The following is a 17,488-nucleotide window of genomic DNA, read 5'->3' on the forward strand; positions in this document are numbered from 1 at the left end:
GACGATCAGTGAAAAATAATCAGGTTCTAACTGTAGGTGAGGAATGACTGACCTCAGTTCTATGTACAATGATGAAATACACACTTTCTCTTGGGGAGATGACCAAATGCAGGCTCCTGCTGCTACTGAGGTGGAAGCACCAGACACAGACAGTCATTTTTGTATACACACAACCAGTTTTGAGAAGAAAAAACTAAAGTTTTACTTTTCTTACCTGAATGTTTTAAAGAGAGCTAAGCTAATAAAAAACATACCATTCAGAATTACGATGACCACCCACATAAATTCCTTAATTCTGAAAGATAATGTAAAGATTGTTAGAAAAGCATGGGGCCAAGGAGGAGATATGTTTTTAGACGGCTGCCATTACTTTCCTATTACATTTAAAAGGGGAGGGGCCCCCTCTTCCTTTTTTCTATCATTAAGTATTAAGAACATGTAAGTCAACAGTTTGCTTACATGAGATAAAGGGACATTTCTTGTCTTTAATTCACTTCATTTAAATGACCAACAAAAAAACGAGTAACTTACAAGCAATTGCCAATCAGGAAAACCGTAATAGGCAAAAAAAAAAAAAAATCTAGCAAGCAAGACATATTTATAAAGATAGATAAAAAGAACACAGATATGAGTGAACAACTTTTATTGAAACCCTCAAAGATTAAAGAGGACCAAATGGTGAGTTCGGTACCATAACAAAAAAAAAAAATCTCACCTACTGTACCATCATTCACAGGAATGAACAAACCCAAACACGACAAAATTCAAATTCTCATTGATAACTGCTACAAGTGAATGTATGAACTAATCATTTCATCATACCCTTCCTTTAATCATATGAAAAAGGGAATTTACATGGCATAACAAAAGATATGCAAAACTTAATGAAAACACAATTCTCTTAAAATCTCACAAACTTACTTTTAAAGGATGCAGAATGCACTTGAAATGATTGAATGACTTAAGCTGATTGGGTTTTTTATTGCAAACTGTTTGAACATCAGCTTAACCCTCATGCATGGTACTCAAAAATAACACAGCTTTTCAATTAAAAGATCACATGTTAAAATGAGGAATTAAGCACTAAAAGGCTGAGTTTTTTTGTTTGTTTTTTAAAGGAATTTTCAAGTACCAATATGTATAGTGAGAGAATACTAATTTTGGTTACACTTTCCCCCTTACTGTTAAATATACAAACTATAATACCTTTAAAAATAAAATACCCACATAAGATAACTTTAATAGAATCATTCAAATGACAAATTGGAAAAATATTAAGCAAGAAATCACGGGACCAATAATGTCTTAATTTAAGATTATTCAAACATTTTATTATAAATCTACCCTTGTAGAGCCCAGGCTCTCTCCCTTTTGGTCCCCGCAGTTAAGAAACATTCCTCTGGTTGTACTCTAGAGACAACCTGTAATGATTTCATTTTATGGAAAAATAATCTTGTAATATACTGACTGACCAAGAAGGAAGAGAAGGTTGGTGCTTTGGGGAATACTTAGGTGAGAAAAACACAAAATTACCAAGTGGAAGCTTTTTTCCCAAAGGAATGCTGCACCCATTTCACTTAAGATTAGAAATTCAGGTTAAAGGCACTGGGATGTTCTTCTCACCACGAACAGACTCAGCTACACTGGCCCTGTCTGCATCTACTGCAATAAGCCTGCTCGTTGGGTATTTCGATGACATTCCTTACATAAAACCTAATGTAAATTAAACAAGGCTGAATTAGTTTATAATGTAACTAGTTTTATAAAAATATCCAGAGTTGCTAATAAAGCACCAAGAAAAAGAGAACCTCAGGGGGAGGACTCAGCTCCTTCCGACAAGGTCACCCTTTTACAGTTTTCTCTAGTAGGAGCTCCAGAATGACAGGTGTCGTCTTTGAAATGTCCTACCTATACAATCTTAGGGATATAGAACATTGCTGTGCTGGCTATACCCAAATGCCAATTTTCATTATAAATAGTTAAGAGACATGTTACAAGATTTCATGGCTTAGTCTCAAAAAGGTAAAATAGGTGCAATTTTCCTTTATGAAAGTTCTCATTCTTTAATATACCATTAACATTTTGATGTTCCCTTCAGTAAACACTGACATAACTACACTGGGACTACCAAGTAACTGTGAAGTAGCTATGGTTATCTACAAATACTGTATTCTAATAAAAAATACAATATTTGCACATTCTAAAACATTGTACAAAAATTATATAAATCAAAGTTTCAAAGAAATATCCATCACGAGGCTTTCGAGTTGAAGTGAGCAAAGACGAGAGCAAATGAAAATTTCTAAACACGATGTAAACATAAATGGAGTAATGCAAAACATCAAGGTATTCAAATCTACTGTATTGCTATTTTCACCTTTAACATATCATTCTACATAGCTTTCTCCTTTCAAAACAGTAAGATAAGGAGCAGGACATTATTTTCATAACCTTATGCCATCAAGTCACTCAATACAGATGCACAACACATTGAATTATACAAAATCAATTTGTTTCAAGATACAAAATTAATGTTGATATGTAATTAATGAAAAAAAATAGGATGTTAAAAAGGTAATTATAAGAATACCCAGTTATATGCTGTATTCCCACTTATATAGATCTGATCAATAAAACATCAACACATTCACTTAGATACTGATTTAATTCATGGATCAAGGCCATATTTTCAAAGTATTTTAAGGATGCCAGGACACTGCAAAAGCTGAAGAATTGAGGAACAGTATATGCTTGCTAAACAAGAACTATGTTTATTTAGCTAGTTGAGTACCTAGAGTAATAAATTTTTAATTCATGATAGCAATCCGCTCGCAAACATCCAGAAACAGGATTGAAGGGTTTTAAATGTAGTTATAAAGGTCATAAAAAGTCTGATTAGACTGAGGTACATTTACTCAAAATGTTGAGATTCATTAAGTGGTAGAAACAAAATAATTAATCCCTCAAACCAATACACATTCTCAGTGTACATATAATTGGGGAGGGGTGTGCATTAATTGGTGAAGTCCACCAAGCTGCATATCAATATTCTGTTACACCAAATAGTTTGAAGACAAGGGAAATATTCTAATATAATTTTAGATTATGTTTCTTTTGGCTAAAATAGAGCATAAGGTTGCTTTGCCATATTAAAAGTTTACTACAATAATTTTTCACATAAACATTCAGACTTCAACTCCAGGACTAAATATGGCATGATTATTTTACTTTTAATCTGTCAAATAGCTAAAAATTGACAATTTAAAAACTACAACAAAGAAAAGGTTGAAGCAGTGAGACTCTTACATCATTGAACCACTTCTAATGGTTAACTGTTAGTACTTAACAAATTCAAAGAGTTAATGAATCCTTGCATTCATTCAGTCTTCTGTGCCTTAGCTAGGATGCATAATTACAAAAGACAGCAGGTACTGGTCAAAGCTTCAGGACAGAAAGTGCTTGATGAAGTTACAGTTCTCAAGTGTGTTTGGTGAGAGTATAAGGGCAGATGCGTTGATGAAAACCATTACAAGAAGAGTCAATCTCGTGTTAAAGTGTTCAAAGATGTCACCTTAAGCAGAAAGAAAGCTTTGCTAACTTAGTCTTCTCTGACGTCTTAGGCATTTCCAGAGTCTGCATCATTAGTGTTGTCGTTTAACAGGACATCTCCACACGGTGGTTATTGCTTGTTTCTAGTTCTCTCCTGAAAAAATAAATAAATAAAGATATTATAACAAAAGACAGTCATTATGCAGTGATTTTTAACTACAGGAACATATACTGCAAATCATTTCTAAGCACAGTTCTTCAATTACTAATTATGATCTCTATGTATCACAGTGAGATGAGTGCTACAAACCTTTTAAATGAAGAACTCCAAAAACAAGACTATTTCAAGATAGTTTATATCCTCTTTACTTCCCTAATTTCCTACAAAGATTTAAAATGAGAATACTATGGGTTTTTTTAGTCATTCCAATGATATTTAAATAGTGTGTTATACCAATTTAAAAGCTTTTATTGACTGAGATGGAGATTAAAGGTACATTAAGAGTTCGCTATAATTCTGAAATGAGTTTGATTAAAAATGTCCATCATTTATTCTCACATTCTGTACACTGTAACTTTTCACATCAAGAATAAAGCAGACCCAAGACTATGTTCCAATGGGGGCTGTTTGCTATTCCAGGGAGAGAAGGGGACAGGAACGAGAGGGCTACATTAGACAGGAATGGATGATGACAGGCAGTCAGTTACAATGAGAATAATGTATTATTTAAAAAGAAATAGAATGCTTCAGTCTGAAGTATAATAAACTTTTTGAAAAAGAATTTATTTAGTATGCATACAGTGTTCTACCTGCATAAATGCCTGCAGTCCAGAAAAGGGTTATAGATGGCTGTGAGCCATCATGTGGTTGCTGGGAATTGAACTCAGGACCTCTAGAAGAGCAGTCAATGCTCTTAACCCTGGGCCATTTCTCCAGCTCCTGTAATCAACTTTTAAAGATTCACCAAAATAAACAGATTGCATACTTAACTCATTTCTCTTTATAAAGCTTTATAAACTTTCACTTCAGGGGACAGAAAAAGATAATAAAGAAAAGTATAAAAGAAAAAATTCACACTAATCTAAGAGATGAGAAGACTAAAAAATCGTAGATTAGAAAAGAGAGTGAACATAAATATACTTACATTTTTATAACAGGAGTCACCATAAATGTACATTGATCCATGGAAGTGAAAACTAAAGAATTTTTAACTCATTACATTTTTATGAGAAATAATCCAAAACACACGAACAAGGAAAAGTTAAAAAATAGCAGAAACATATTACAACATAGACCAAACAATGTCAGACAAAATATTCAATAATCCGAAATAAAGGCTACTGATACAGATAAACATTTAAATGGTATAAACAGTACATTCAAGTTTCCAAAAGCTCTAACTATACTAAACACAACTTTATACTAAATAGAATTACAAGAAATAGATAGTAAATTCATGATAGGAGAATATAACATGTTTTTCTTAGTAAAACAGACAAGTACATCAAAAGTTCAACATAAAAAACACAGAAAACTGAATTTAGACTGTGTATTCTAACTAGGACACCAAGGTGAAGACCCCATGGCAGCCCAGAACCCAGAATAAAAGACTGATAATGCCAGGTGAGTTCAGAGTTGTTTTCCTCACTTTTTAAAAACCTTTGCTGTGTGTGTGGGGGGGGGGGGGTCGACTTGTGGAATCACTTTCCTCCTTCTACCCTATCCAGAGTTCAAATCAGCTCATCCTATTTGAGCAAGCACTTTCACCTACTGAGCCACTTTGCTGGCCCAAAGAATCAGTTCTATCGGGTGGTAGTGGCACAGGCCTTTAATCCCAGCAGTTGGGAGGCAGAGGCAGGAGGATCTCTGTGAGTTCGAGGCCAGCCTGGTCTATAAGAGCTACTTCCAGGAGAGGCTCCCAAGGCACAGAAAAACCCTGTCTAGAAAAACCAAAACCAAAACCAAAACAAAACAAAACAAACAAACAAACAAAAAAAACAGAATCAGTTCTATACACTCTATTTTTGAACATCAATTTCAGAAGCAAAATGGACAAGGCGAAACACACTTACATCACACCTGAAATTTCTTACACCTCTCAAACTCTTCAAAAAATATTGATGTTAGAACATTTTTCTATGAATAAATGCTAATTATAGCCCAACAAAAAGCTAAAAATTTACATGAGTGGAATTTCAAAAAACATTGAAAGCTAAGAAAATAGTGTGCTCGTTACCCAACACAATAAAACAAAAATAAAAAGTTAATTTTTCCTAACAGTGAATGACTGGTTTGAAATCTGAAATAAAGCCAGTCTTGGTGGCATACCACCTATAATCCCTGCACCTGAGGAGCTGAGGCAGAAAAATCATGAGCGCAAAGTGAGACAGAAATATATAGGAAATCTTGTCTCACAAACAAATAATTAATAAATAATCATTAAATTGAAATAAAAGCACCAAGAATGCCAGTAAGTTGAGAAGGTTAAGACAAAATGAACAACTTTTAAAAAGGCAGAGTCAGTGAGAAACTCTGAACCAATATTTAAAGTATAGACACAAGACTTACTGATGAACTAGATTAAAAGTAAGGAAGAAAAATTGAACTAGATTAAAAGTAAGGAAGAGAAATGTTAAACTGGCAAGGCTTCTCAGTTAAGAAAGGAGCTTGGATGAAAAGATCTGAATCTGATCCACAGAACCCACCCACATAAGGTAAGGAGAGAATCAATTTTTAAGTTGTCCCCCTAACCTCCACAAGCATGTTGTGAAATGCATGTTTCCCTCCCCAATTCTTCATGCACAGGAATACAACAACTATACCTACATGATTTTTTAAAAAGAGAAACATCAAAGTACCCTGCCATCTAAAAGATAGAGAAAAAGTAAGGGGCAAGCAAAGAAAGAGGGAGTATATTAGATTTAAGATGTTTTCAAATGAGGACTTCAAATAGATACTGAGATAGACGCTCCTGGATACAATAAGGACCATTCAGGATGGGAATACAATTGAAAATTACCAGTGCTTAGTAAATGTCCACCAAGAAAACTTGTCTCCCCAAAATATATAATCCATTTCTTTCAAAACAGTAATAAGGCTGAGAGATGGCTCAATGGGTAAAGTGTATGCCTCTCAGACATGAGGACCTGAGTTCTGATCCCTGTATGCACAAAAAGACAGCCAGGAAATACACATCAGTAAACCACACGAGAATTCCTGGAGGCTAGCCTAGCATTTGCACTATTAGTTAAAAACCTGAGACTGTCTCAAACAAGATACAAGGTGAAAACTGATAAGCATACACACACCTACACATGAATATACACACACAACCCATGAAAGAGCAAGTGAGACAAAAAGGGAATGAGACAGAGAGAACAAAAACTTACATTTACACTACCAAAAGGTAAGGCTGTGACTCAATGTATATATTCACAAGAAGGTATTTGTAGGCTATCTGCTACAGATCAGAAGATGAGACTCAGAAATGATAGGCTGCCAGTGATCTCATCGACTTGTTATAAAATGAGAATTTACCACACAATTGTTATAAAATGAGAACTTAGCACACAACTGGCATCGAAATTACATGTGCTAAAGAAAGTTGAAGGAAATGATTTACATACAAAGAATCACCATTCATTGCACCTAGGAAAGGATTATTTATGCAGAAAGTCATTAGACACTCTTATGTTATAATCCAAAGTGATTCAGAAAATTAAATTTTTACTTTAATGACTGTCACTTTAAAAAATAACTTAGGGAAAAATCCTTCCCCCATTTTTTATCATTAGCAAAATACATCCAGTAAGCAGAGACACTGATATAGGAAAGCTCCTGAGTCTTTGAGGAAAACAACCATGTAGTCTAAGTGGTCTCTACCCCAAGCTAAGCCAAAAACACTGGAGAGATGAAAGAAGAGCCCAGGCCAGGACCAGAAGTATGCCTGAGGAGATAAACCCTCAGCATACTATTCTTTTGACAGAGCTAAGACTCCTTCTTTCCACTACCCTAAGGAGGCCCTGCAGCTTCTTTTGTATCATAGGCAAACTGCCAATTGCCTTCTAATGATCTGAAGGCTTATCACCAATAGTATCATTTCCATAACCAGACCTAAGTCTGCAAATGAGACACGAAGGCATTTAAGAAACCATAGCACCCAGCAAAAAAAAAAAAAATGAACAGAAGTGCTCAGCAGAGGCGAGTGCCTGGGAAAAAAAGCAAAGCAAAATACTCAAAGTCAAATGCAGCTAACAAACATAAAATATTTTTTGTTAATTTAAGAGATCTAATTTTCACCCCAGACAGGGTCTCTATGGGTAACCCTGGCTGTCCCAGAACTCACTCTGTAGACCAGGTAGTCCTCAAACTCAGAGATTTGCTTGATTTTGCCTCCCAAGTGTAGGATTAGAAGCACAGGTCATTACTACCCCACAAAATCTAAATTTTTAATTTGAAAAGAAAAGTAGTATTTAAAGTGAGTAAATGATCACTCACTTCCTAACAATAGCTGAGTTAGGGAAAAAAACAGTAAAGTACAAAAAAAGTAAAAAATAACTTAAACTACTGAATAGATAAAAGAAACCTAGAGACACTAACACAAACAAGAAATCCAAACTAAAATCACTCATACTAAATGATCTATGACAAATAAACACATTTTGTTACAGCCATGGCAAAATTCATAACTTTAATCTAATGAATGTCTGAAACAAACTGAGATTAAGGGACATTTTTTAAAAAAAAAAACCACCTTACCAGGTGGCTGGAGAGACGGCTCAGTGGTTAAGAACACTGGTTGATCTGATTCGCAGCATACACATGGTATTTAGCAATCATACTGTAACATTCCAGGGGATTTGACAACCTCTTCTGGACTCTATCGCCAGTGCACACATGGTGCAGTCATACATGCAGGCAAAACACTCAAACAACAACATTACCCAAAAAACAAAAAACCCCACATAGTCAGTAATCTTTAAAAATACAAGGAGAAACAAGACAAGAGAAACTGAAATAGACTGGAAGTAACTGAGACAACATTAACAAAATGCAACTCTGGTATCTAGACAGAGTTTTGAAACAGAGGATAGAAGAAAATACCAAGATGTAAGAAAAGTCAGTACTAATATTAAAATGGACCATGACTGAAGTTAAAATAGCTAATAGACTCAATGCTTCAGGAAATTTGCTAACTTATATGAAAAAAATTTGTAAATGTGAGAAAAATCTATGCTACAGGGCAGAACAGGGGACAGGGCAGTGGCCTAATGGGTAAAGGCAAGTGTTGCACAAACTGATAACAACACTCCCAGAATCCATGTGGAAGAACTGCACAAAACTGGCCTCTGACCGGCACATATGCATTATAATGTGCACCTACTCAATACACACATGTGTGACACATGCATGCACGCACGCACACCACACTAAATGGTGTTAAAAGAGTATGTAGGATAAGGGCAGTTAGTGGATTAAAACCCTATCCACTCAGAAGTCAGCGAGTGTGATAGCCTTTCATCCTCTACGAAACTAACTAATTAGAAAGCAGAGGACAAGAGAATGTAAAGAAAACAGAACAAGTCGGTAGTACACAACAAATCTAAATTATAGCGTCAACAGGAAAAGGGAAATGAGCATGCTATGAATAAAGAGATTGTTTGAACTTCCTTTCTATTATAATACCACCCTTGCTCTTTTTTACGCAGCCACCATATGATCTAGAACTACACTAAATCTGCACTTAAAAAGTAAGTGTTTCAGTGGTTCATGAGATGGCTCACAAGTTTAAAGCACTTGCAGGACACGTGGCAACTCTCTAAGCCCACAATCCAAGATGGAAGGAAGACAGATTCTAAAGCTATCCTGTGCACTCTGAAAACACCCACACTCTGAAAACACCCCCACACTTATGTAGATATGTTTTTACTATTTCAAGACTTGAAAAACAGTCTAGAAATATATAAGCAAATAATATTTTGGCAAAGATCAAATAAACTAATTGTGTACTACAGAAACAGGAAAAATGAAGAAGTTAACAGAAAAGGTTATTTTACAAAGTGTTTCCCGAATGCTGGACAACCCTACCAAGAAGGTGCTTCTTCAGCCTGGTAAAGCAGCTCATTGTCGAAAGAAAACAAGGCCCTTGGTCCAGTAAGCTTTGAACTAAATTCTGCCAAAAATCCATGACTATAAAGCAAATCTCTCAAACCAATTGGATCTTCAGATGAGACTCTAGGCTCAGCTTAGATTGACACTTTGCGCCTAAATTGACACTTTGTAACAGTCTAAAGCTGAGAATTCATCCAACACTGATTTCTCAGAAAAAAAAAAAAAAAAAAAAACTGTGCTAGGTCACTAAGTTTTATGCTATTTGGTAACCAGAGATAACTAATACAGAAAATGTTGTGATCCATGAGCAGCAAAACCCTGTGCATGGAATAGCATATATTCAGAACTGAAAGGGAAAAGAAGTCTTTCTAACTTTATTAGTATTCATTTCATGGGTTAAAATAGACAAGAAATATTCCTAAAGATTGGGGAAAGGGGCACTATTTTAAACTCAAGAAGTTTGATTTAATACCAAGTCAATTTTTCCTGAGGAATGAATCACATGTAAATTCCTTCCCCTGAAATAAATACTTTGGTGATGCATGTCTTAAATCCCAGCATCTGAGAGGCAGAGGCAGGTAGATCTCTGATCCATGCCAGTTGATCTACAGAGTTCTATGATAACCAGGGCTACACAAAGAATCCCTGACCCAAGACAAAAGAAAAAAGTCTTTGATTAAAAAAATACAACTTACATTTGTTTATTAAATTAAATTAAATTCCTATAATGCCACACTTGGAAGGCAGAAGCAGAATTAGAAATCCTAGGCAAGAAGCAACTAGGAGTGAACCAGTGACTTAAAACAACAAATCCTGCAATACGTATGATCCTCAATTAGCTGAGGAAAACAATACACTTATTAATTGAAATTCTCTTCAGCTTAAATAATATGGATTCACAATTAAAGTATGGAAGAAATAGCTCCCTGAAGGTCTATGACTAATCTGAACAACCAGAGAGGCCATTAATTCCCCGAAAGCTTCCCCTTTTTTTTTTCTTTTTTGTTTTTTTCGAGGCAAGGTTTCATTGTAGTTTTAGAGCCTGGCCTGGAACTAGCTCTTGTAGACCAGGCTGGTCTCAAACTCACAGAGATCCGCCTGTCTCTGCCTCCTGAGTACTGGGATTTTTAAGCAACACTGGAATATAACATAACCACTACAAGCTGGCAGAGGGAGGAGGGGAATCAATGCTATAAAATGTTAACCAAAGATATGGTCATGCCAACAAAAACAAAAATAGGCCAGCTATTAAAACTAAAACTTAGAGCTGGAGAGATGCCTCAGTGGTGAAGAATATGGGGGGAGGGGGTCCCAAAGGACCTGGGTTCAATTCTAAGCACCCACATGGTAGCTCACAAATCATCTTTAATTCCAGTCCCAAAAACTTTTATCCCTCTTCTGGCCTCCACAGGAACTGCACACGTGGTAGACAGACACACACAGGCAGAACATCTGAATCCACAAAAAACATAAGGATTAGATTAAAAAAAAATACACGCGTACACATAAAACCCCATACAAAATTGTCCATTGACAATAAGGATTTATAAGAGTAAAATAATATAGGATATAAAACGTGATTCATCCAACTGAAAAAACTAAGGATTACCTAGATGCCGGGTTCTCTAGATGCAGAAAGGGAAGGGGCAGAGCCCGACCTGGGCTTTCCTTGAGTGAATGACCCAGCCCTCCTAAATGGCCAACGAGGAAACACACCCATGGGTCGGGAGTCTGTCAAAGCAGGATCCCATTTAACGGTATCAGGCAAAAACTTATATAGGGTTGTGATGGGGTTGGAGAAGCTTGGAATGGGTTGAGGCGGAGCAAAGAACACAAGGGCCAATAGTATTCTGTCACATTAGTGGTGGCTGGGCAGAGGCAGGCCTAGGTCAAGTAACTAGAGACACATCTCCAAACTCGAGCTAGGCTCAGGAAGTTACACTAGGCCTCACCAAACTCAATTTAGGCTTAGAAGTTACACTGGGCCTTATGAGGCCCAACACCTAGACAGTCTACTACTGTGAGGATACTAACATTTATACTAGACAAATACAGTCAGGTCTTCTTTATTTTCCTCTCATGTTCAAGGATTATATTAGCTTTACCAAAGGGGCAACATATACAAATAATTCTTCTGGAAGCAAATAAAGATAATAAAGATTCTACGCTTGGGCAAGCACTTGCCTAGACATTCAAGAGGCACTTTCCATTTTCAGATAAGTTTTTCAAAATCAGTGTTATGTATCAGGACTTTAAATAATAACCCTAAGACACTAGCCCTTAAATTACCATAATATTTGAATAAACTTCAAAAAGATAAAAATGGGCATGTGTCCCCCACTCTATCTCTAATGTTCTACCTAGAACTGAACTTCTATAACTTACCATTTGCACAAATGGAGAAATCAAATCAACAGGCAGCACTTACTAAATACAGCAAACAACCAGTAAAAACTAGAGATTAGACCAGTAAGGAAGAAAAATTCTAAGACACTCAAACTATGAAAAGTCTTTAAAGCACTGATTCTCAACCTGTGGGTCATGACCATTTTAAAAGTGAAAGACCCACAGACATGCTCTATAACCATCAGAAAACAGATATTTACATTATAAATCCGTAACAGTGGCAAAAATCAGTTACAAATTAACAAGAAACATAATTTTATGGTTATGCTGTAAAGGGTCGTAGTATTGGGAAGGTTGAGAACCATTGCTTTTCAGAATTTACTCACTTGACAGTATCTTCTTAACAGGACTGCCTTTGTGACAGGCCTACTACCTGATACTAAGAAATGAGCAGAGAGCAAACTCTGCTCCTGCCTCCTTTCTATCAGCCTCGAAACCCGTCAAAGATTATCAACAGGTTTTTTTCTTCTTCCCATATCCCTTCTCTCTGCAAAGAATAGTGGTTTCCAATCATAAGCCCATTTTGTTTGCTAGGCTTAAAGACTCTTTCTGCTCTTGAGCAACAAATCTGTTTAATTAAAAATATGTTCAGGATCCCTGTGGAGGGGTATTGTTCCAATATAACCAATAGGTAACAGGAATTATCAGCATTTCTTCAATTCTTTTTTTAATTTTGTTGAAATGTCTTTCAACCTTTCTTTAAAAAAACTATGGAGGCAGCCAGGCAGTGGCACATGTCTTTAATCCCAGCACTAGGGAGGCTGAGGGAAGTGGATCTCTAAGAGTTGGAAGCCAGTTTGGTATACAGAGCAAGTTCCAGGACAGCCAGAGCTGTTACACAAGAGAAACCCTGTCTCAAAAACAAAACAAAACAAGATCAACCCCCCACACCCCCCAAAAAACCCTATGAAGACTCAGGCTCAGTTCTTCTAAGCTTAAACTTCACTGTTTTACCTACCTGAGGGATGTAATTCTATACTCCCTCTATTGCACTCTGAAATAAGATTTCACTTTTCATTCCTAGGGTCAGAGAGGAGAGGAGACACTGTTGATTACCCTGCTTATCTTTCCTTTGCAGTATCTTTCCTGTCTTTTATCATTTCAAACTAGCCTACTAATCATCTGGTAACCCCATTATTCCACCTGGAAACATGGGTTTAGGAAAGTTCCCAAAGTATCTTTTACACTGATTGTTTTCTTCCTGCTGCTTAAAAAACAGAGACCACTTCTCTTTTTCACTATATCTTTTTCCTTTTCTATTTTCATGTCAATTGTTCTACATTTGGTTAACTTTTCCAATTTGATCTTCTGAAACTTCAACAAGATCTAACATGGGAATATATTCACATTAATCTGCTTGCTAACCAATTTTTTAACTGTGATAATCATGTTCTAAGTTTTCAATAAAACTTTTTAGTGTTCTGCTCCAATTATGTAGGAATAGGAATCCTTCCTATAAAGCAAATTGTAACTTTTGTTTTATATGTGTATAATGTATGTGTGTATATATGTATGCATATATATGTATAGCTGCTTGTTTCTGAAGGATCTCTCTCTGTATAGCGAGAGCTGTCCTGGAAGTCACAATGTATAACAGACTGGCCCCAAATTCAGAGATCACCTGCCTCTGCCTCTTGAGTGCTGAGATTAAAGCCACTACACCTGGCTCCTACATTTTAAACTTTTGTTCCACGAATTATCCAATTTTTTTTATCTTGGTCCTTTCATGAAACTTCATTTTACTCAAATATAACTAAAACCGGCTGTTCAAATCTAAGAATGTGTGCACATCAATGGGTTAGTACCTATACAAATACTGATGAAAGATTTTTCTTGCAGCTTCAAGTTCCCCTGAAACTTCTCATTCTGAAATAAGAAAACCTGACATTTAAACTTATATAGCAGATAGGATATGCCAAGTTGGCTCCTCCACAGGAAATCTTGTTGCCTAGAAAAGCAAGCTGGAGAACCCTCATTGCCAAAATAATCATGAGTGGAGAAAACTCAGTAAATAAAATATATATTAGAACATCAGAAACAATAAAACCAGAACTAAATTTTCAGACTAGGTAAAAAAGGGATGTAAAAAAAAATGTACTTGGTGGCAGAAGAAAGAAAAAGCTTCTACATATTTCTTTGCCATCTTTTTCTCCTGGACAAGCTTATCTCATTTCAACAGACTCAGCTACAGAAGAACAAAAAGTTCCAAGTCTGATTCCCATGTCTCTCAACTGTCTAAATCAGGAAGGTCCCTACCTGTATTTCTCAAAGATCCTAAAATAAGAATATCCCAAATGACATCTTTACCTACATCACACCGTCCACATTCCAAATTGTTCTCCTGATCCACTGCCTTATAATAGCAATTACAATCTAACTATTAGTTAGCTAAAAAGACCCTGGCAACTTCTGATCCTATTTTCCTCACTTCCCACATTTAACTAGGAGAAAACTCCATTTAGCAATTCATTTAAACAGCCCTACAAAGGCGCAAACAGCAGTCTGAATCACTCCAAAGCCAAGTTTCTAACTGTTAAGCACAGCAAGACTGGCACCAGCGTCACCTAGGTTGCTTGTCAGAAATGTAGCTAAAGTCCTTACCAAATACAAAAAGGGGTGACACTCCAATAAATACTTCTGAGTCTTATGGTTTAGAAACCATTACAGATCCTTATCTCAGCAGAATTAACCACTGAGTGCTCAATGTTGGCAGAATGAGTTTCCTCTGCTCCACATATGTAAGAAATCATATGATATTTGAGATCATACAAAGAAATGAATCACTGCTGTGTTTTCATGAAGACAGAAGTGTGTGCCTTAACATTAAATTTCCCACAAATTTCCACAGTGGCTAATGTTATTTATTCTTGCTTATTTTCAATAGAAAGTGTACTGCGTATGAAAAAAATTCATTTCCTACCCTTTCCATTCCCTTTCCATTCAAAATCAGGCCTCCCAAATTGATGTTTAGTTCTGAAGAGAAAGCAACTCAAGCCTGTCTTGTTGCCTTGGGACCACATTCCAAGCTTATACAAATATATGTAAACTCAGGAAGTCTCCCCAAGTCTCACAGAGAGTGTGCTAACGAGAAAATCAAATACTACAGATCGAATTCTAAAGGCCATACCCTTCTAATCTCCCACCCTAATGTCAAATTCTTGCTCTATTTTGTTATACATATGTTTCGGTTCTACAAATTATATACTATAGTTACACAACACACACACCACCTTTGTCATAAAACAAAGCATTAACAAATACTTGAAAATATAGCAACATTTAAGAGCAGTAACTAGAAGGGCTGCAGATAAGAGGTAGATTAGAGTTCTGTTTTTTAAGCTTTTAGTTTCATAAACTATAATATTCAGAGGTATAAATGGATGCTATTCCATGCACTCCACCCATGAGGATAAATCCTCACACAAAAAATTATTGGATTCGTACTTACCCTTCGCATGGCTTCCTCCTCCTCTTGACGCTTTTCATAATGTGCAAAGTCATCAAAGATTGAGGTGGTATGCTTGAAAGTAGCAATTATTTTAAGCACTTGCTTTGCTTTCTCTAGGGGTACTTCTTGAGTGTCCCTTGAATTGGTTACTGGTTTGTTGTCATTGTTTTCTAAGCGAATATGTCGTAATTGGTTATTGGGAACATCTTTGACAAAGATCCATTTAACTTCAAATTTGCCCTTCCACTTATCCTGAGACCAGACACCAGCATATGCATTATAGTCCACAACAGACTTCATTTCAGCCACTCCACAAAAATGTCCACTGCCATTCACACTGAAGAGTAAATAGAGCGGGCCTTTCCCATTCAGGGAACGATAAGCTGCATCCAAACGCTTATTACCATGCTCAGTACTACACCAGATAGAGTACTTAATGGAACGGTGTATATCATCCTCAGAATAGCTCTTAATTATAAACACACGTCCATTCTTCAGGTTCCAATCAAAGTCTTTGGGATTATAGTTGTTTATGGCCTTTAGTTTTTCCAGCACTGGATGCACCTCTACACTAGAAGGTGAAGCACTAACTGGTACAACACCTAAACCAAAGTTTTCATTGCCTGCTCCATTATTCTGGTTGAAGCCAGTTCCCCTATTCCGAGGAGCTACCCAGCGATTCTGCAGTTGTGGCTGCTGAGGCTGCACTTGGTGAGGCTGGGCCTGTGGCTGAGGTCCTTGTTGCTGCTGTGGTTGTGGTGGCTGAGGCTGCTGTTGAGGCAGTTGGCTTTGCACCAATGGTGGTGGTTGAATTAATGGCTGAGGCTGCTGGATTATAGTTTGAGGAGGCAGAACTGGTTGGGTTGGTGGAGCCTTTACCACTGACCCTTTTTCATCCCAAGTTCCAATATTCATGTTGTGTTTTATAGGAGGTGGTGGCACAGCAGAACCCCCCATGCCCACATTGCCCTTGGGTTTAAGTTTCGGTTGAGGTTTGGCAGGCTTTCTGGCAATAGCAGCCCAAGAAGTTGGTTTAGGTGCTGCACTGCTAACAGGGGGCACATTATTGGCTGCAATGCTAGTCATACCACTGCTGCTCAAGGCTGTACCTACAGTTTTTGTCACTGCAGCCGTCAGGTCACCACCAATTTTCAGTCCAGTCATGCCTTGCTCAATACTACTAATACCAGGCACCTTACTCAAAGTATCATTGCCAAATCCGGCCTGTCCATCAGTAATAGCTCTCCCAAGAGAACTAGGTGGATAGCCGTAACTGCTACTATAAGCAGAATTTTGTGTTGATTGTCCCTGAGATCCACTTGTCCCCCATGTAGAGAAATCAGCATTACCAGGAAAAAAGTTAAATCCATGTTGACCAAGAAATGGAGGGGTATTTCCTAATGCCCCTGGTTGACTAAAAACACCATCTGGTATATAATGATGCTCTCCATTACTCATTTGTCCATAGGTTGTCAGATACGGCACAGGCTGGTCTCCAGCCGTGGACCATGCTGCTTCCCCAAGAGAATATGGAAATCCAATGGATGGAGCATAGTAACTAGGCATATATGGATCTGACATTGGTGGATAGCTGTTATTCTGCAAAACAGAAAACCACAATCAGTAGTGAAATGTACGCTTGAAAGAGAAAAAGGTTATCTGAAATACTGAAAGCAGTTTTAAGTGAATGAAAGAGATGTGCCTAGTCAACATAATTAAAATTTCAAATCAATATTATCAGCAGAAATATTTACAGATGAGTACCATTGCCCTAAAGACAGTCTTGCTGCCCAGCTGTACTCAAATTCACTCTACAGAAGACTGGCCTCAATCTCACAATCCTTCTGCTTCTCCTAAGTGCTAGGATTAAGCATGTAAAACTATGTCAGTGATAATTTTGAAATATTACAAAATTATGGCATTTTTAGGCAGAAAATGTAGGAGTAAAATAAAGATTGTGTTTCTGTCCCAAT

General features: G+C 36.8%; 1 protein-coding gene across 2 annotated transcripts in view; it reads right to left on the reverse strand.

Annotated features, from left to right (window-relative positions):
• Nucleotides 1–628: 628 nt before the first annotated feature.
• Nucleotides 629–17,488, reverse strand: part of Ythdf3 (YTH N6-methyladenosine RNA binding protein F3) — a 32,825-nt gene continuing 15,965 nt past the window's right edge. For both annotated transcript variants that reach the window (XM_050145009.1, XM_050145010.1), the window contains 2 exons: nt 15,516–17,114; nt 629–3,703 (listed from right to left, as the gene is read on the reverse strand). In XM_050145009.1, the coding sequence (XP_050000966.1) occupies nt 3,680–3,703; nt 15,516–17,114 (1,623 nt within the window). In that variant the 3' untranslated portion in view covers nt 629–3,679. The remainder of the gene's footprint in view (nt 3,704–15,515; nt 17,115–17,488) is intronic.

This window comes from Alexandromys fortis, unplaced genomic scaffold (assembly GCF_014885135.2).
Source record: "Alexandromys fortis isolate MF-2015 unplaced genomic scaffold, M_Fortis_MF-2015_v1.1 scaffold_2_1_26212458, whole genome shotgun sequence".
Taxonomy (NCBI): Eukaryota; Metazoa; Chordata; class Mammalia; order Rodentia; family Cricetidae; genus Alexandromys; species Alexandromys fortis.